Source organism: Medicago sativa, chromosome 7, assembly GCF_051527215.1.
Source record: "Medicago sativa cultivar Bolivia chromosome 7, Bolivia_mono, whole genome shotgun sequence".
NCBI classification, from domain to species: Eukaryota; Viridiplantae; Streptophyta; class Magnoliopsida; order Fabales; family Fabaceae; genus Medicago; species Medicago sativa.
Window position 1 is genome coordinate 95,013,005 of NC_140755.1, and position 22,369 is coordinate 95,035,373.

Here is a 22,369-nt window from a genome sequence, read left to right on the forward strand (position 1 = left end):
TTGTCTCTTTTTTTGGTAAAGTAGTACGGTGGCCGAGTTCACACATTTTAAACGTGGAGAAATAAATTTTTTAGAGTTCAAACCCTAATCCCCGTATAATATTTACAGTTATAAACTGAGCTATGTTTATATGACATACTTATCTCTTAGTTAGCAGTCTTATAATCTCATTATATTCACATATTTTAATTAGTTAGCAGTATAATATTAAATGACTAACTTTGTATTTTTGTCAAACTTATTGGACCAAATAAATTATTTGACCTATTTTTTATTGGAAAGTTGTATTCAAGGACAAAGTTAGTATATAAATATGTGTAACTTTAGTTCAATTATCATTGTACACCAAACAGAAATACAACATCCGATCCTTAATCCTTCCAAAAAAAGGAACATATGGCATCCCAAGATCCAAAGCTCCACTTTGTGTTGTTTCCAATGATGGCACAAGGTCACATGATCCCAATGATGGACATAGCCAAAATATTGGCACAAAATCACAATGTTATTGTTACAATAGTAACCACCCCACACAATGCATCTCGTTACACATCAATCCTAGCACGTTATGTTGAATCTGGTCTTCATATTCAATTAGTTCAACTTCAATTTCCATGTAAAGAGTCTGGATTACCAGAAGGGTGTGAGAATCTTGACATGCTACCTTCACTTGGTGCAGCCACAAATTTCTTCAATTCATCAAAATTTCTACAACAAGAAGTTGAAAAGTTATTTGAAGAGTTAACACCACCACCAACTTGCATTATCTCTGATATGTGTTTGCCATATACAATTCACGTAGCTAGAAAGTTCAATATTCCAAGAATTTCTTTTGGTGGAATAAATTGCTTCTATCTTTTGTGCATGCATAATGCACATGTCAATAATATTATAGAAACCATGGCTAATAATGAATTTGAATACTTTGATGTGCCTGGTATTCCTGATAAAATTGAAATTAACATTGCACAGACAGGAATAGGATTAAAGGGTGAAGCTTGGGAACAATTTAGTAGTGATTTGGCTCAAGCTGAAATGGGTACTTATGGTGTAATCATGAATTCTTTTGAAGAGTTAGAGCCAGCATATGCAAAGGAATATAAAAAGATAAAAAATGACAAAGTTTGGTGTATTGGTCCTGTATCCCTTAGTAACACTGATTACTTGGATAAGATTCAAAGAGGTAATAATAATAAAGTTTCAATTGATGAATGGGAGCACTTGAAGTGGCTTGATTCTCAGAAACAAGGGAGTGTTCTCTATGCATGCCTTGGAAGTTTATGCAATATAACACCACTACAGTTGATAGAGCTTGGTTTAGCATTAGAAGCAACAAAAAGACCTTTTATTTGGGTTTTAAGAGAAGGAAATGAATTAGAAGAATTCAAAAAATGGATTGATGAAAGTGGATTTGAGGAAAGAATCAATGATAGAGGCCTAGTGATTAAGGGTTGGGCTCCTCAGTTATTGATATTGTCGCATTATGCAATTGGAGGATTCTTAACACATTGTGGTTGGAATTCTACTCTTGAAGCAATATGTGCTGGTGTGCCAATGGTTACATGGCCACTTTTTGCGGACCAATTTTTGAATGAATGTTTAGTTGTACAAATATTAAATGTTGGTGTGAAAATTGGGGTGAAGAGTCCAATGAAATGGGGTGAAGAAGAGGATGGTGTGTTGGTAAAGAAGGAAGATATTGAAAGAGGAATAGAGAGGTTAATGGATGAGACAAGTGAATGTAAAGAAAGAAGAAAAAGGATTAGAGAGCTTGCTATGATGGCTAAAAAGGCTGTAGAAAAAGGTGGATCTTCTCACTCTAATGTTTCTTTGTTCATCCAAGATATCATGAAGAAAAATAAAGATATGATGTCATCATTTGCCAATGGAAATGCCAATTCAAAATGAAAATGCATGTATCTCTTTTAGTCTTTAGAAAAAGTGGCAAGAACTACTTGAAAAACATTTATTATATGTCTGTTTTTTTTTTTTTGCTTGCTATGTATGTTTGATTGGTACATTGTTATTAGGGAAATGTTAACGAGTGCCTCCGGGGCATTCTTTAAGCACTTTAATTAGTAATTTCTATATGAAAAGTTGTGTAGTGAGTGCATTGGAAATTGTAATAGTTAACTTTTTAAGAGAATAATTGCTAAATTTGGTATGCTTAAATTGTAATAGTTAACTTTTTAAGAGAATAATTGTTTTCCTTTATTAAAAGGATTTTTTTCCCTCTCTAAAACAATTTTCTAACTTATTTTATTTTCTAACTTATTTATAACTAGTCTAAATACCCGGCGTTGCCCGGGTTAATTATTATAAGCAAATTTTTGTGTCCGGACAAACATAAATATATTAGGTTGAAATAATTTAAATTCATAAATAAAATTCATTAAACAACATAACATATTAATGGTTAAAATCCTTTAACCAACAAATATTGACTTTAGTTTCGCACCTAAATAAGCTATCAATACTTGACTTATAGTGGTAGAAAATAATATTCATAGTCTGCATCATAAATAAAATAATATGTTAAAATGTATAATACTTTGTCATAAAATAAAATTTTAAAGACGTATGAAAATAAAGAAGTATGAGAATATTTGCTTTAAAGTTATTGGACTTTAGGAATATTAACATTAATTATTGTAAAAAAAAAGTCTACATAAACAATAAATATATACAAACGATGACAAAACATGATAGGAATGAAAAGCGAGCAGAAATGTTAGGGATTACAGCATTTTAGAGGGAATTTGTTAGGTTAAATTGATGCGCTGCATTTTAGATGGAATTTGTTAGGTTAAAATGCTGCTAACCAAATACAACATTTTAGAGGGAAATTATTAGGTTAAGTTGCTGCAGACCTAATAAAATTTTAAAAAAAAAGCAAGAGGATATGAATGAAATCGGTGTGATGCATTTTTTTAGATGGAATTTGTTAGGTTAAATAATTTCAAACCTAATAAAGCAAATGAGCGGGAAAAAATTAGGTTAAATTGCTGCAGACCTAACAAAATTAATAAATAAAGAAAAATTAGGTTAAATTGTTGCAGACGTAACAAAATTAATAAATAAGGATAAGTGTAGAAAAAAAAAAAGGCAAGATGATAGAATGAAATTGGTGAGATGCATTTTTTTAGATGGAATTTGTTAGGTTAAATAATTGCAAACCTAATAAAGCAAATGAGGAAAAATAAGGAAAAAAAATTAGGTTAAGTTGTTGCAGACGTAACAAAATTAATAAATAAGGATAAATAAGGAAAAATTAGGTTAAATTGCTGCAGACGTAACAAAATTAATAAATAAGGATAAGTGTAGAAAAAAAAGGCAAGAGGATAGAATGAAATTGGTGCGATGCATTTTTTTAGATGTAATTTGTTAGGTTAAATAATTGCAAACCTAATAAAGCAAATGAGCGGGAAAAAATTAGGTTAAATTGCTGCAGACGTAACAAAATTAATAAATAAGGATAAGGATAAGTGTAGAAAAAAAAGGCAAGAGGATAGAATGAAATTGGTGCGATGCATTTTTTTAGATGTAATTTGTTAGGTTAAATAATTGCAAACCTAATAAAGCAAATGAGCGGAAAAAAATTAGGTTAAATTGCTGCAGACGTAACAAAATTAATAAATAAGGATGCACCGACTTATGTTGTTTTTTTCACATGCATTAAAGGTTTTTTTACATGCATTATATCTCATCATTAAAGGTTTTTAGATATGTTTTTTTTATGGGTTTTTAGGTATGTAATTAAAAGTGACATGACAAAATGGTGTTATAGCAATAAATTAAGGAGGTACGCAATAAATTACTTCTCAGATATCATCCTAAAAGCCATTGGTGTTATTTTTTTTGGTGGTGGCTGGGGTTTGAACCCCAGACCTTGCATCTTTTATGCATTGTCCTTGTAACCAATTGAGATAAGTTCACGAGGACAAATCATTGATGTTATATCACCTCGCCATTGGTGTTCAAAAAACGATGGAACAATATACATATATATAGCCGTCAAAACCTTACTAAATTTGAATCTGCTAAAAACAAATTAAAAATAAAAGGAAAACCTTACTTGTCATGTATTAAGATTTATTCCTAAAAAAAAATGTATTAAACTTGGTTTGGCCTGCACAAACTTGAGTTGCCTTCTTTGTAAATGTGTAAAACACATACATCAATCATATTTTGGAGTATACAATTTACAATTTAAAATACGAAATAATTTCTTTTTCTTACGGGTCAATGTATTCTTACTAAATTTAACCCAATAGTTTTTTCATATAGCAGATCAAATGAAATGTAGGATTTGGATTTTTACCTATCACACTTAACAGTACTGAGCTGTTGGGTCAATAGACGCGTCTAAAATATAATTGAGGAACAACACGTTTATTTTTTATTGTAAATAGTTTAATGACTAGATTCACACATGGTTAATTATATTGTATTTTTTATTGTAAATAGTTCAATGACTAGATTCACACATGGTTAATTATATTGTAAAGAAATAAAAAATTTAAGGTTCAAACTTAAGCTCTACAAATAATATCTTTTATAGTTAGAAACTAAACTACAGCGCATCCAAAATTTTAATCATGTGATTTGTATGATTTCACAAGACAACACGCCCAAAATTTCTTTTATTTATGTTGTTCAATGCTAATAATTTTATCTAATATATGAACTTTTACTTACATTTGACATTCCAACATATTCACGTGGACCATGTCGTGGGTGCCATGATGGATGATCTTGATATTTCTCACCACTTAAGTATTTAATTATTTTAAATATCTAAGTTCTAACATTCATATTGTTAGTAATTGTTAATATTATGTTAAAAATGAATTGATTGAATTATTTCTCCTTACGACTCAACTTCTTAACATATCCATCCAATCACTAAATCAATCTTATATCTCCTCATTCAAGTGTTTAATTATATACACTGATATATGAATTAATACAACTTCTTTATAAGTAAAGAAATATAGAAAGAGTTCAAGGGTGACTAATATGGTTAGGGGTCCTCGTGAGCTTAGCTCAGTTAGTATGAACAATATATAATATATGCAGTGGCGTATCCAAGACCCTGAGTCAGGGGTGCAAATTTTAACTTTATTAATTATTATTAATATTAAAATTATAATTTTAATATATATATATATATATATATATATATATATATAATGAGAGTGATGAAATTAATATTAATTGGTGTCTCTGTGATAATTATTTTTTGCAAATGACTCGGTTATTTTAAGACGGAATGAGTATTTTTTATCTACAAGTAAATAACAAATGGATTTGACTTGGTGTTGCAGATGAGTAATTGAAATCAAAACCTTAAAAAATGAGTTCAATGCCCATGCGTTTTGGCTTTTATGGAAAATAAAAGTCTACTATCAAAGAGAATAATAACATTAAAAGCCAGTTTATGAGCAAATTAATAGCATTAAAATTTCAAAGACAAACGTTACCAATTATATGAGACGTGTGAGTGTAGTGCAGTCTTGGCCTCTTGGATGGGAGGTGCAAAACAAAAATTCTAGGTTGTGCAAATAACATAAAAGTAAGATTATTGGTGCAAATAGGAAAAATTCAGGGTGTGCAGGTGCACACCCTCATCTATACCTGGACGCGCCCCTGAATATATGTAAGGTCTGGAGTTCGAATTTAAAAAAAAAAAAAAAAAAAAACCTATGGCTAGCGTACTCTAACCAACCAACAAAGGCCAAAAGGCCTAGGGAAAGTATTACAAAAAATAGACCACAAACCAAGCCGACAAAAAAAATTTAATAACTAACTAACATGATAAAATACAACTAACTGACTATATGTGGTTGTGGTCATTGAATTTATTCCATCAACTTTGCACCATAGGTTGTTCTGTCTCTTCATTTTATGGCATTTGGATTACATGCACTTGTTCCAGAACTGTACGCTTCTTTTCTTTATCCACAAGAAAACGAAGGGGAAGAAAAGCAAAGTATATTTTGCATTTGACAATTGCCTTAATTTTTTTCCGTACGCGTGTATATATATGCATATACTTCTTTATATGAATAATTTTATGAGACATTAATAATTTAAAAATATTTGTAGAATTTAATTTTTTTTTAACAGATAAAAATGAGGCTTATATTAACAACAAAAGCGTCGCTTCTTCCGCACAAGACGAGCTAAACAAAAACGACCATAATTACACAGTGTTCAATCAAAATGGAAGATAAAAGCATAGGGGCAGCTAACCTATACCCAAACAAAGAATAGGACAAGCTAGCCAATTATGTACCCCTAACTCAAAAACTGCATTATATTAGCTGCCTTCATCCACCAGTAAGAATGTATTTGAACCTTTTCGAACAACTGATGAATAGAAATTTCGGTGTTATTGAACTGCCTATTATTACGTTCAGTCCATAACACCGACACACATAAGAGCCACAAAAGTTGCATAAATGAGCGTATAGTTGTTGCCCCTTCTGTCAAATAAGTGAACTGAAGAAAGTGATCAGAAACGTTAACCGGATCAACTTCACAAACCCCAATCCAAGCACGAACATGATGCCATAACCCACTGAATATGGGACAGGAAACAAATAAATTAATGTGCACGGTCACTGTACTCTCATTTTATGATTTATCATATCATTGGATGTTTGAGTAAAATAACTTTACATGGACAATGTATAGTAATTACACTAATTAAACTCATATTTGTAGTTCAAAATATAATTTATTTTACAAGGCCTTTCAAAAAATTGTTACTTGTACAAAACCTTACATAAAAATTCTATAAAGAACTTTGATCGCATTAAATTATAATATAATCGAAACATACAATATTTCTAAAACTGAGGAATTATGCTCTCACTTTATGTTTCCTTGAATATACTTGACGGGCAATTAAAAGACCCTAATTTAACATAGAAACTTTGTTTTGCGTTGCTATCTAATTAGTGAATAAAATGAAATAATAGACAAAAGGATAAAATAAACTTGTTTGTGATTCAAATAATCCAACTTATACATATGTAAGCGCTTACATCACCTCAAAAGCTCTTTAGGGAGTACCATAAATTTCTCTTGTTATAAACTTATTATTATGTCATTTTTGCATATATTAAAAAGGTATAGTATAAAATCCCGTGAGCTTACCTCAGTTTGTAAGGACAATACATAATATATATATATATATAGGGATCGGAGTTCGAACCTCAAACATCTCACTTCTTCATATTTAAAATGTGTGAGCTCCAGCCACTAAACTATTTGACAAAAAAAGTATAGTATATTCAATTTTCTATTTTATATAGATATTATTAAAATATTATTATGTATATGGATGTTTCCAAATATGATTTATTATCCGAAGATAAAGTAGTGGTTTTAATAAAGAGTATATTTAAAAAAGGGAAATGTTAACTTGTGCCCTCAAGGCACAAGTTAATGATTCAAAATAGAAATATTCTATTGTAATTAATGTATTTGACTTTAACTTTTTTACTTTTCAATAATTGAATGCACAAAATTTAAGAAAATGTTACCATTTTTGAGTTGCTTAACATGTGCCCTAAGGGCACAAGTTAACATGACCCTTTAAAAAAATTAATATGAAACCTGTATATTTCCAAAGGATATATTAGGAGATGGAATTAGTATATACTCCCTCCGTTTCAAAATGAGTGTCGTTTTAGCCAAAAAAATTTGTTTCAAAATGAGTGTCGCTTTCAGTTTCCAATGCAATAATAACTTTTTTTTTCAATTGTACCCTCCAATTAATACTCTGCACACTACTTCCAAAATACTTACTTTTAAAACTAACCAATAGTTAATAAGGATAATTTGGTAAAATAACCATTATCCTTCTCTTAATCATTACATTTCTTAATATGTGTGTAAACACCTAAAACGACACTCATTTTGAAACGGAGGGAGTATAAATATGTCTTGCAACTTTAACTAAATTCATTCATTGTACACCATATACTACAAATAACAACAACACATCCTTAATCCTCTCAAAAACAGAAGCATGGTATCCCAAGACCCAAAACTACACTTTGTGTTGTTTCCAATGATGGCACAAGGCCACATGATCCCCATGATGGACATTGCAAAAATATTGGCACAACATCAAAATGTTATTGTTACAATAGTAACCACCCCAAAAAATGCATCTCGTTTCACATCAATTGTAGCACGTTATGTTGAATATGGTCTTCACATTCAATTAGTCCAACTTGAATTTCCATGTAAAGAGTCTGGATTACCAGAAGGGTGTGAGAATCTTGACATGCTACCTGCACTTGGCACGGCCTCAAACTTCCTCAATGCATTGAAGTTTCTCCAACAAGAAGTTGAAAAGCTGTTTGAAGAGTTCACAACACCAGCAACTTGTATCATCTCTGATATGTGTTTGCCATATACATTTCATGTAGCTAGAAAGTTCAATATTCCAAGAATTTCTTTTCTTGGAGTAAGTTGCTTCCATCTCTTCAATATGCATAATTTTCATGTCAATAATATGGCCGAAATCATGGCTAATAAAGAATCTGAATACTTTGAATTGCCTGGTATCCCTGACAAAATTGAAATGACAATAGCACAAACAGGACTAGGAGAATTAAAGGGCGAAGCTTGGAAACAATTTAATGATGACTTGCTTGAAGCTGAAACGGGTAGTTATGGGATGCTCGTGAATTCTTTTGAAGAGTTAGAGCCAACATATGCAAGGGATTATAAAATGGTAAGAAATGATAAAGTTTGGTGTATTGGTCCTGTATCACTTAGTAACACGGATTACTTGGATAAGGTTCAAAGAGGTAATAATAATATTAATAAGGATTCAAATGATGAATGGGATCACTTGAAATGGCTTGATTCTCAGAAACAAGGGAGTGTTATCTATGCATGCTTTGGAAGTTTATGCAATTTAACACCACCACAGTTGATAGAGCTTGGTTTAGCATTAGAGGCAACAAAAAGACCTTTTATTTGGGTTTTAAGAGAGGGAAATCAGTTAGAAGAGTTGAAAAAATGGCTTGAGGTGAGTGGATTTGAGGGAAGAATCAATGGTAGAAGCCTAGTGATTAAGGGTTGGGCTCCTCAGTTATTGATATTGTCACATCAAGCAATTGGAGGCTTCTTAACACACTGCGGTTGGAATTCTACTCTAGAAGCAATATGTGCTGGTGTGCCAATGGTTACATGGCCACTTTTTGCGGACCAATTTTTGAATGAATGTTTAGTTGTACAAATATTAAATGTTGGTGTGAAAATTGGGGTGAAGAGTCCTATGAAATGGGGTGAGGAAGAAGAAAGTGACGTGTTGGTCAAGAAAGAAGATGTTGAAAGAGGAATAGAAATGTTAATGGATGATAAAAGTGAAAGTGAAGAAAGAAGAAAAAGAATTAGGGAGCTTGGTAAAATGGCTAAAAAGGCTGTAGAAAGAGGGGGATCTTCTCACTCTAATTTTACATTGTTTATCCAAGATATCATGCAAAAAAGTAAGGATATGGTGTCATCATTTGCCAATGAAAATACCAATTCAAAATGAAAAGACCTTCATACCAAAAAAAGAAAATTGAATGCATGCAAGACTTCGTTAAGCTTGAAGGGAGTTTTACTATTTCATTTATGTATTCTTGGATGTTTTACTGTTTAGTTACAAACATACTATGTTCTTTCGAAAAACAAGTTACAAGCATATGTAAGTTGGTGCAGGTTATGGTGGGAAGGGTTCTTAATTTTCCCATGATGGGAAAAGCTGAATTAACAGGTTATAGCCGGTACAACCACTTTGTTATATTTTACAATTTTCACTCACACAAAAGTAAATATAATTCTATCACCCAGTTATTGTTTTTATTATACTTTTTTACACAGATCTTTATTTTATAAATATTTTCAATAAAAAAATCTTATCTTAATGCCGATGAAATGACACGGAATTGAACTTTTCCGAATCTACACATACCGTTCTTTATCGAAATGAAGGATTTAGTGAAGGAGAAGAAGAAAAAAAGACTTTTTGTCATTTATAATTAACCGTTAAATGAGTTGTTTGTTTGAAGAAAAATATTATTTTTTATCAATTATAATTATAATAACTAAATCTTATTTATCAAAAGCGTCAACAAAATAAAATTGATATTTTTTTTATTTTTATCACTAATAATAAATAACATTGATTATTTTTTACAATAATATATAAAAAAAATTACTACGATTCTTATAAACAATGAAATGATGTTTTTCTATAAAATTATATTTTCGAAAATATAAATGTTGACAAATAACTTTTTACAGGAGTGATATGGACACTCTCTTTCCGACACTCTCTCTAACACCCACTCTTTTATTGGGTGAAATCAAGGTGGATATCACACATTAAAAATGAATCTCACATAAAGTGACGAGACTCACATGAGTTTCACCCAATAAGGGGAATGAATGTTTGCATTTTTCAGTTTTTTATTTCATAAAAATAATCGTTAATTTATAAATTTAAGAAACAAAGTATCGGTACACCTCGATTTACAAATGTACTATAGAAGTTCTTTTAAGGCAAAGTAAATCAAGTGATTGCATTTTTTACATTCGTATAAATGCGTAATAAAAAATATTTATTAGACATGTTGTAACACATAAGTCGAATATTTGCTAAAACTCAATCATAGATTTCTAATTCCCTGACCCCTTCAATAAAAGATGTCTAATTCCCTGATGTTAAAAATATTTATACACATGTGACATAACTATTTTTTAATTAGACAGGCCGCGGAAAAAAAAGAAGAAAGAGATAGTCCATTAGGGATTATATTTGATTAACATATACTCCTATTGGACAAAAATGGAGGGGCACATTCATAAATGTATTAAAACTAACAAGGCAATTGGTACAAAAGGTACCCAATCTCACATCTAGGCCATCCAATATTTTATGAATATATCAATGGTATATTTGACCTTTTCCCATTAAGGGAAAATTAAGAAGCCTTCCCATCATAAATGTCACCTAGATTGAGAAAGAAGGGAAAAAAAGTTTAGGCTTATTTGATCCAATGGTCCCTCAAATAATTTCAAGTTTTCATTTTAATCCCACAATTAATAAAACGTACCTTTTGGTCCCTCACTTTTTCCTCCGTTTGCCAAATAAATCCCTGGATGTTAAGTTTAATCTCAAATGTCTATGGTGGATTAATTTTAACCCTTTGATCTTTTTTAAAGAAAGAGGACCGTTGGATACACATGTCTATTTTATCTTACGGTATACCAATACCTCATCTCCTTCATTTTCCTCTGCATCAATAATATTCATACATTCATCATAACAACCCAGAATTTTTTTATTTTTTGTAAACTCATTCTCTCATGTCAAAAAAATAAAAAACTTCCTTGCCTTTCCTTCTCTCACGTAAACTCATTCTCTTTCACTGTGATTAATTTTTTTTTTCTCTCTCACTCGAGACAACCAGAGAAAGAACTCCTTCTTCTCTCCCATGGCCACCACTGTACCTAACGAAGCCAAGGAATAAATAGTATCCAATTTTAGAGAAGGAAAGGCAAACCAAATACCTCCATTCCCCAAATCAGATCCAAATTCAAAAATTGGATTTCAATTCCAATTCCAATTCCAAACAAAACCTAACCCTAATTCCCAATTCGAAAATCACCAAATTGAATTTCCCAATTCCTAAATTTGTTGTTGTTTTGGGAGAAGGTAAGAAGACAAGGAAGGAATAAAGTGATGGTCCACCATATATATAAAGATTTTTTTGTTGTTGTTTAGTTTTGATTTGATGGTGTTGTGTTTTCTGTTCAATTTCTGTATCGAAACCAGCTTATGTGCCACCCTTTCTGCTGTCTGTCGAAAAGGGTCTCATGGGCATGCTTCTACCACAATAAAAATCCAATCTTTGACACAAACTTGGACAAAAACGAGATTATATAAAATGGGTCGAAAAAACTGTGAAAATGGCCGTGAAATTGGGAATTTGGAGATGAATTATGTGTGATTAAAGAGGAGGTTTGAGGGTTGAAAATGTTTGATTTTTTCACGTGTATATAGGAAGAAAATTGAGGAAGAGGAAATTGGGTTGTTGTGATGGTCCACCATATATATAAAATATATATTGTTAGTAGATAAAAAAATTCTAGGTTGTGATAAATGTATGAATATGATTGATGATGAAGAGGAAGATGAAGAAAAGTTAGGTGGTAGTGGTACATCGTAAGATAAAATAGACATGTGCAATCCAACGGTTCTCTTTCTTAAAAAAAGATCAAATGGTTAAAATTGGAAAAATTAATAAGGTCTATGGTGGACTATCTATAATATTGGTCCATCTTATACATTTGGGGTTAAACTTAACAGTCTGGATTTATTTGGCAAACGGAGGAAAATGTGAGGGACCAAAAGATACGTTTTATTAATTGTGGGACCAAAATAAAAACTTGAAATTATTTGAAGGACCATTGGATCAAATAAGCCAAAAGTTTACAAGGGTTGTCAAAAGAAGTGAATTCGAGTCAAAAAAGAAAACAAAATTAGTGATATATAGGTAATAGAGAGTCTTCTATATTATTCTTATCAATTACTATCAAATAATAATGTAGGAGTATCCAGGGGCGGATTTAGGATTGAATTATTCGTGGGGTTAATTTTTTTTTTTTGAGGAAGTAAAGACTAAAAATTTTGGACAAATAAATTACAAAAATAACAACATATGTATTAATCATAACAAATCGTCAATTATTTATAGATAATGCACAACGTAAGTCACAAAATCTTAATATATATTTATATATATTAAAGAGCATGCGCGCGCGCGCACGCGCACGCGCGCGCGCACGCGCACGCGCGCGCAGTGTGTGTGTGTCTGTGTGTGTGTGTGTGTGTGTGTGTGTGTGTGTGTGTGTGTATATATATATATATATCAAAGTTGCAAAAAAATAACATAGCAAGCATTATAGCTTAGTGGAAGGTAATGAAGTCAATGTGTTTAGAGTTCGCAAGTTTGATTCTCCCTATCGTTTATATTATCATGAAAAAATTATCAAAAAAATGCAAAAGTTAATAGTTGAACCAACAACCACCAAGCTCAAACATAAATGTTGCGGCACTAGCCCAAAGTATAATGTCATGCTATGGTTCGAAATAGAACAAATATATTATATAATTATGCTCTTTATAAAAAAAAAAGTATGAGCTAGGCTGGTGTGGCAATAGCCACACTTATCCGCCCCTGGGAGTATCCATCATATTTATCATAAATAAAAAGTATAAAATATTGAATTGAAAGTGTTCAATATATTATGTAGTATCAATTTTAAGGCACGATTTAAAAAATATAATTAATGTTACCTTAGAATATAAAAATTGTCAACTATTTTAAAATTTATTTTACAAATAGATCAATTACCAACGCATAGACATTACATATTGAAAAAATTACAATAAATTTATTTTTTTCGCCTCAATATTTTCACATATATTTTGACTTTTTTTTGTGATTTGTCGGTCTTATGTGACACATTGTTTTGTTCACTGTCTCGGTGAACATTATTTTAATTTCTCATCTTGTGCGATGTTTGATTTTTAAAAAAAACTATGTGTCAAAAAATTTATTTAATTTGCTTCAGATAATTTTAAAATGAAAATAGATTTACAATTTGCTTTAGAACATTTTATATAATCTCTTCGCTGCTTTTATTAAAATTGTCTAAAGCAAATTTTCATTTTGTGTTAAAGCCAAGAGATTATACATACATACATACATACATACATATATATATATATATATATATATATATATATATATATATATATCAACGTCCAAGCATGTAAGAGGATGCAAACTGAGCTAAGCTCGCGAGGACGGCTCATCTTGATTTGGTTTTGAGTAATAAAGGCTCCAAACAAACAGCAATATATAAATCCTTAAAAAAAACAGCAATATATACAGAATTAATTAACAAAAAATTAAATAAACTTTGCTATAAAAAGAAATTAAATAAACTTTGAATCCATTTAAGATAGTAAAACAAATAAAACAAATAATATCTTATTCCTTTTTTTTCCTATATTTAATTAACCCATGTTTTTTTATTTTTGGCAGAACACTGCTCCTGCCAAGCAATGAGTTGTTGGGGCACAAGCTCTTGCATTATTGCATAAGAGCTGGTGGTGACCAGACAACATTCTACGGATGTGGAATGTATGGTGCGCAAGATACATACATTACACGACGACCTTGTGAGGCATTACTACAAGGAATGTTTTATCGAAGGATCAATCGATTTTATTTTCGGTAATGCTAGGTCATTTTTGAGGTACATATATTTTTAAAATCTTGCATTTTAGTCTCATTTTTTAAAAATCCAGATCGACCACAAATTTTTTAAAAATTTACAAATTGACCCCTAAATTTAACCAAAATTAAAATTTGGCCCTTTAAATTTGCAAATTGGCCATAATAATTTTTTCCATGCAAACTTTTTTGACTTGGCGCAATGAATTAAATTTTTTTAATAAAAAATGTTGCTAGTAGTTTTTTTTTTTTCTGAGGGAATGTTACTAGTAGTTAATTTGCAAAATTAATATTTACTATTTCGTTTGAGAACATGCAACTCTTTATCTTTAATCCAAATTAATTAAACTACACAACCCCAAAATTTTGTTTTCTTTTTATCCATACTTTCATTTTTCTTCTTTTTTTCCTGATCGCTCCTTAGGATTTCGGTCATCATCCCTTCAAATGCCAATTTGTTGTATACATTTATACCAAACTATCAGACAATACTTAATTACGATAAAAATGAATCAAGATACCTACACGGCTATTCTTACTTTATCTGTTGATAACCGATTATAACTCAAATTCTAAGCATATCCAGTGAAATATTCCTCACAGGAGAGCAAATTGATTCTATATAAATTCAGAGAAGATAATGCTAGTGCCTAGTGGCCTCTGTAACAATCTTATAAAGAGACGTGCACTACATGCATTTGCGCGCATAAAGCAAATGTGAACAGTCGAGTTTTGGAGGAATTTTTAAAATCAAACGTTATTTTTAAAATCTTGCAATAATTTATTTTTAGTCTCCAAAAATAAATTAATGCATTTGCGCGCATAAAGCACTTAGATTCTAAGGTAACAATAATAAGACAAAGATTGAGTCTAGTAGAATCACTTAGATTCTTATAATAACGTGAAATATGAATAAGTATCAATGTTTGAATTTTGGTCGAAAGAAATATTCATATTTAATGTTGCACAATTTTAATAGAATTATTTTTGACGAAAAGAAGTTTGAGAAAGGAGGAAAAAAAAAGGTTTACAAGGGTTGTCAAAAGAAGTGATTTCGAGTCAAAAAAGAAAACAAAATTAGTGATATATATAGGTAATAGAGAGTCTTCTATATTATTCTTATCAATTACTATCAAATAATAATGTAGAGTATCCAGGAGCGGATTTGGAATTGAATTATTCGTGGGATTAATTTTATTTTTTTTAAGAAAGTAAGACTAAAAATTTTGGAGAAATAAATTACAAAAATAACAACATATGTATTAATCATAACAAATCGTCAATTATTTATAGATAATGCACAATGTAAGTCACAAAACCTTAATATATATTTATATATCTTACAGAGCGTGCGCGCGCGCACCCACACACACACCACACACACACACACATATATATGCATCGGAAAGGGGAATTGTTTATATTATCATGAAAAAGTTATCAAAAAAATGTAAAATGTTTGGAGGTCACAAGTTTGATTCTCCCTGTTGTTTATATTATCATGAAAAAGTTATCAAAAAAATGTAAAAGTTAATAGTTGAACCAACAACCACCAAGCTCAAACATAAATTCCTTTCAAAAAAAAAAGCTCAAACATAAATGTTGCGCCACTAGACCAAAGTATAATGTCATGCTATGGTTCGAAATAGAACATATATATTATAGAATTGTGCTCTGTATAAAATAAAATAAAAAGTACGGGATAGGCTGGTGTGGCAATAGCCACACTCATCCGCCCCTGGGAGTATCCATCATATTTATCATAAATAAAAAGTATAAAATATTGAATTGAAAGTGTTCAATATATCATGTGGTATTAATTTTAAGGCACGATTTAAAAAATATAATTAATGTTACCTTAGAATATAAAAATTGTCAACTATTTTAAAATTTATTTTACAAATAGATCAATTACCAACGCATAGACATTACATATTGAAAAAATTACATTAAATTTATTTTTTTGTGCCTCAATATTTTCACATATATTTTGACTTTTCTTTTGTGATTTGTCGGTCTTATGTGGCACATTGTTTTGTTCATTGTCTCAGTGAACACTATTTTAATTTCTCGTCTTGTTCGATGTTCGATTTTTAATAAAAACTATGTGTCAAAAAATTTATATAATTTGCTTAAGATAATTTAAAAATGCAAATAGATTTACAATTTGCTTTAGAACATTTTATATAATCTCTTCCCTGTTTTTATTAACATTCTCTAAAGCAAATTTTCATTTTCTTTTAAAGCCAAGATATTATACATATATATATCAACGTCCAAGCATGTAAGAGGATGCAAATGACGAAGATCAAAGACAAAATCATGCACCTTAGCTTTAATTCTGGACCATGATAACATGACATGACATAAATTTTACAATGTCAAGAATGTGTCCAATATATATGTGTTAGTCTCTCTTGAGGGCATGTCAAATTACTTGTGATGTGCATTCATATATTTAAATTTTTTATTTGGAAATCATTTTTGTCATAAATTTAATTTATAGCCAATCAGACTTTGAGATTTCTTGATTGTATATAATATATTTATGGATGATGACTTCTGTCAAAAAAAAAAAAAATCATGGATGATGACCAAATTAATCATATGATTTTTTGTTGAAATGATTAATCATATGATTTGAGAGTAGTAGTTGTTGGGTACGGATTATTTTTTAATCACAAGAGTCTCATAAACTGTATGTATTTCAGGCTTCATACTGGAAAAAGGTGACTAAATAACAACACTATACAACGTATCTAAATTTTCTTCTATTGAAATTGATTAGAGCATAATAAAAGATATATAATACCGCCTTATCTACAGAAAAAGTATGAAAACGGCCAAATTTGATTGCTGAAGATTTTATATTCAATATTCATTGAATCGCATGATCCATGCCAAAATGCCCTTATTTATTTATATATTCCCATCATTCCATGCCAAAATAACACACACACACACACAAAAAAAACTAGCACAATGAACTCAACAACAAAATGTCACAATGATCTCCATTTCATATTCATCCCCTTAATGGCACCTGGTCATCTTCTTCCAATGGTAGACATGGCAAAGTTATTAGCACGTCGCAAAGTTAAGGTAACAATACTCACCACACCCCTCAATTCCATTCGATTTCAATCCACCATAGATAGAGAAATTCAATTAGGATCACAAATCCAAATTATTCACATTAAATTTCCAAGTGTAGAGTCTGGAATCCCAGAGGGATGTGAAAGTGTTGACACTTTACCTTCAATGGATTTAATGTCCAATTTTTACATAGCTTTATGCAAGATGCAAAATTCACTAGAAAATGTTTTTGAAAAGCTAAGACCAATTCCAAGTTGTGTAATTTCAGATAAACACATTTCATGTGTAGCTGAAATTGCAATGAAATTCAAAGTTCCGAGAATTATATTCGACGGGACTAATTGTTTTCATCTATTATGCAATCACAATTTACGTAATTTTAATAATATTCCTAATGAAGGAAAATTTATTGTTCCGGGAATGCCCGATCAAATTGAGTTGCGAAAATGTCAACTTCCAGGGTTATTTAATCCAGGGGGAAACAAAAAATTAAATGGTTTTCGCGAAGAAATAAGGGAAATAGAAGAAAAATATTCTTATGGTGTAGTGGTTAATAGTTTTGAAGAATTGGAAGAAAAATATGTTGAAGAGTATAAAAGAGTAACTGCTTATAAAGTATGGTGTGTTGGTCCAGTTTCATTATCAAATAAGGATGAGTTAGATAAATTTGAAAGAGGGAAGAAATTAAATTCAAATGATGAAAGTCAATATGATAAAATTCTCAAGTGGCTTGAATTGTGGCCTTCAAATTCTGTTATTTATGTTTGTCTTGGTAGTTTAAACCGTGCAACACCTCAACAATTGAAAGAGGTTGGGTTGGGATTAGAGGAAACAAAAAGGCCATTCATTTGGGTGTTGAGAGGTGCATATGGAAGAGAGGAAATGGAGAAATGGTTATATGAAGAAGGGTTTGAAGGAAGGGTGAAGAATAAAGGTTTTTTGATAAAGGGTTGGGCACCACAAGTGTTGATACTATCACACAAAGCAATAGGTGTTTTTTTGACACATTGTGGATGGAATTCAACATTGGAAGGGATTTCTTGTGGGGTGCCTTTAGTAACATTTCCTATGTTTGCTGAGCAGTTTTATAATGAGAAAGTTGTGGTGCAAGTTGTGAAGAATGGTGTAAGTGTGGGAGCTCAAAGTGCTGTGCATTTAGGAGAGGAAGAGAAGTGTTGTGTTGTTGTTAAGAGAGAAGATGTTAGAGATGCTATTGAGAAGGTAATGGGTGAGGATGAAGAAAAGGAAAAGATTAGGGAAAGAGCTAGAAAATATGCTGACATGGCAAGGAAAGCAATAGAAGAAGGTGGTTCTTCTTACCGCAACATGACTCTACTAATTGAAGATATAATAGATCTCCAAGGACAAAGCTAAAGTACAATTGAAACAAAATTGGTGATGTTACTTTTGTTTTTATGCTAAATGCTTACCTTCATGCATGTAAGCAACACAAACTTTCGGGTTTAATTGTAAAAAAATAAATTCCCTCTATTCTTTTTTCTAATTTTGTAATATTTATTTGTTTTAAATTTTAAAATAATAAAAAAAATTAGGCGAAAAATGGGGCAGAGGGGTCACTTACTGCCACACCCAAAACACACACGCACATAAAGGGAAGAAAGTACAAAATGAGGAGGACATAAACTAAAACTCTCAGAGAAAACAAAAAACGACAGAAAGAGAGATCAAAGCTTCAATTGAAAATCTTTAGAAGTACTTACCCTAAATCTGGTAGGGTAAGTCCCTTTGTTAGCTTATAGTTATGACTGCCGCTTTTGATGTTTCTTCTTATTCTTTGAGACCACTATTTGAAATTGTTGATTGGAGTTACCAATGTTCTAAACTAGATCAACTTCAACCATATTATCCCATGATTCTCTTAGAGAGAAGTTAGAATATTTCTTCACCCTCCTAACTATTATCCCAATGTTACAAATGTTCTCAACTAGATCAACTTCAACAACTTTTTAAAATTTCTTCAACTTTCCTAACTATATATTGTGTTGGATTTTTTTTTTTTTGACAAAAACAAAACAATATTCATTCATTCAAATTGATATAATACATTAGAATCAACATCGCTAAAAACGTTAAGGGTGAATATGCGAACAAACTCACAGCATCAAGTTAATAACATAAAACGACAAAATACCTACAAATAATATGATAAAATCTAAATCACCAAAATACCGATGTTTTCGGATCTGCAACGTTGATGTCCAAATCATTGATTGAATTTTTGATTAACTGAAGTTGATCTTTCAATGTAAACCAAACGAACACCATAACAAGACGCGAAATCAAACAGCGCCACTGAAGACGACGAACAACACAACACCAAGTTGATTTTCATATATTATTACGAAAATCTTGATGTATCTCAATAACATACGAAACGATTTTAAATTTTCGCAAAAATTTACGTGAATGATCTATGTGACATAAACCTACAATCAAATGGTCAAATTTAAAAAATATACATCGAGTAAAACGATATTGAGCAGTGTAACACTGGTGTAACATTAACTCGGTGTAACCACTAGTGTAAACCAATTTAAAGTAAGGGATATTTTAGTAAATATCCCTCAAGCTGTTTGTAATAAAATAAAAGTGGGTCTAAGTTAACAAATATATTTTAATGAAAATTACTAAAGTAATCCTCAAGCTATTAGTTTTAAATTTTAAAGATGAATAATATTTTTGTCCAAATAAAAATGTGAATTTTTGCTAACCTGGACCTTTAAATTTGTTTTTTTTTAAGGGAATGCTAGGACCTTTAAATTTGTTGTTAGCCTAAATTAACAAACCCTGATATATATTGCTTAAATTACTTAAAAGGGTTTTTCTATCATGTGCAAATTTGCACATGTTAAGAAATTTAAAATGGTAAGATTGTCTTGAAACTTGTGTATTTTATATTAAATATATAACTTTTTAATAAATAATTGATGGTTTTCAATGGAAAGTTACTACTTTTAGTTAGCTTAGCATGTGTAATATTGCACATGTTAGACAAACCCTAATTAAAATACCTTGGTTCGCCTCCGGTAACCATTATTGACCGACAAACTCAATTAACCAACAGTAAAATTAAACTTTATGACTTGACAAAAAAAAAACTTTATGAAAGTGATTTCTTAGTTCTTACAACGAAATGGAATTCATTTGGTCATTAGCGAAAAATTAGTGTACTTAACAATTTAAACTCTTATCATATTTTTGTTTCCGAACACAGCATCTGACCCATCAAAAATAAAATATTTCTTTAATTTTCTACTTATTAAAATTTTTTATAAGAAAGATTTCACGTTTTGCATTTATTAATTTTCTATTTAATAAAACTCACTTGAGATTTTGAAGTGTACTCTTCTTCAAGATTTAGGTTCGATACTCCCTATGTTTATTTAAATGAGTTAATTTAAATTCTTTAAACAAAAAAATTATCAATGGAATTTGTTTAGTGGTGCTATATCAAATTAATTGATGATTTACTTCATACATATTGGAGATTTACTTCACAATATTTATTCTAGTTCTATCATCAGCGAAATTTAAGCGAAATTCTTGAGAACGTTTGCTGACCCGAAATTTTTATGTCTTTCCTCAATGAAAAGGAGGGAAAAAAAGGGTCAAAAGAAAATGTCATTTTGAAGTTTTATCGACAATTTGCTTGTGTAGGCGGAGATCCCACATTTCCTGAATCTTTATGTACGAAATTAAAAAAAAAATTCAACAAAGATGTGAATTAGGAGGGATTGATCGCCGAAATATGAACCGAAGACTGAATATTGATATACCCGAGAACAATACATTTTTGCCACCGCGAGATATATTGACAGTTGCGGATCATTTGATTGGAATGAAGTTTGTATTGGGTACACTTGACGATATGAATTATTTGAAAAATAAACGTATTTGTTCCGTAGCAAATCTGTTACAAGATCAAAATTTGACCTTAAATCGACCCTCTTTGATAAATGAAGAAAAAGAAACTAGGGTTTTGGTGACGGCTCAAGAGAAAAGGAGGAGAGAGAGGACCCATATATGCATATACTCCCTCCAGTCTCAAATGTAAGAAACTTTTCACTTTTTAGATTCATTCAATAAATGATGTATGTGGTCTATAATATAGACCACATACATCATTTATTGAATGAATCTAAAAAGTGAAAAGTTTCTTACATTTGAGACCGGAGGGAGTATATTATTAGAGAAATTCTTACATGAACTCTTACCTAAGAGATCATTCTTACACCCAACCAATTAAAATCAAACATCTCATTAAAATAATAAAAATAATTAATATCATAATTTTTTCTCATTATTTTAATATTTCTCTCTCCTTTTTCCACTTTCTTTAACCAACAAAAACCACCCACCACCATTTATGTTTCCATTTCCTTAATTAAAATCACATATTTTTAAAGTTAATAACATGTGTCATATTTTTATTGGTTGGGTGTAAGAATAATCTCTTAGGTAAGAGTTCATGCAAGAATATCTCATATTATTATTAACAAAAAAAAACAATTGAAAAATGCTATATAAACGCATAGTTTTGAAAACCGGCTCGGACCGGCCGGTTGAACCGGTCGAACCGTGAACCGGTAGGGTGTCCGGTTCGGTTTATTTATTAGATCGGTCATGCAATTGAACCGGTGTAAACCGGCATGGCTCGGCGGAAACCGGCAAAAACCTGTGAATCAGTCGGTTTGTAGAACCGGACCGGTTCAATACTCAGATTTAAAAAAAAAAACAGAAAAACAAGAATAGAAGAGAAGATATCAAAGCTGGTAAACTGGTAACAATGTGAATATAGTCATTCGATTAAGCGGCATTGAAGATGCAAAGAAGAAGCAGAGAAATCGAAGAAAAAAAAATTAACAACACTGTTGTTGTGTGAGGCGGCCGATGTCTTTAAGAAGAAGCATACTTTCTTATGTTGATATTGA

The 22,369-nt window shown here is 30.7% G+C and overlaps 1 protein-coding gene and 2 pseudogenes across 3 annotated transcripts; all 3 read left to right on the forward strand.

Annotated features, from left to right (window-relative positions):
• Positions 1-225: 225 nt before the first annotated feature.
• LOC146910604 (UDP-glycosyltransferase 73C1-like) lies at positions 226-2,172 on the forward strand. The gene has a single exon (XM_085725594.1). It carries the CDS (start codon positions 397-399, stop codon positions 1,906-1,908), a length of 1,512 nt encoding a protein of 503 aa, XP_085581720.1. The 5' UTR covers positions 226-396; the 3' UTR covers positions 1,909-2,172.
• A 5,804-nt stretch (positions 2,173-7,976) lies between these two features.
• Positions 7,977-9,592, forward strand: LOC146910605 (UDP-glycosyltransferase 73C1 pseudogene; annotated as a pseudogene). The gene has a single exon (XR_015018562.1). The product of XR_015018562.1 is annotated as a UDP-glycosyltransferase 73C1 pseudogene (transcript).
• Positions 9,593-17,271: 7,679 nt separating this feature from the next.
• Positions 17,272-18,921, forward strand: LOC146910606 (UDP-glycosyltransferase 73C12 pseudogene; annotated as a pseudogene). Its single transcript, XR_015018563.1, has one exon. The product of XR_015018563.1 is annotated as a UDP-glycosyltransferase 73C12 pseudogene (transcript).
• The last annotated feature ends 3,448 nt before the right edge of the window (positions 18,922-22,369 follow it).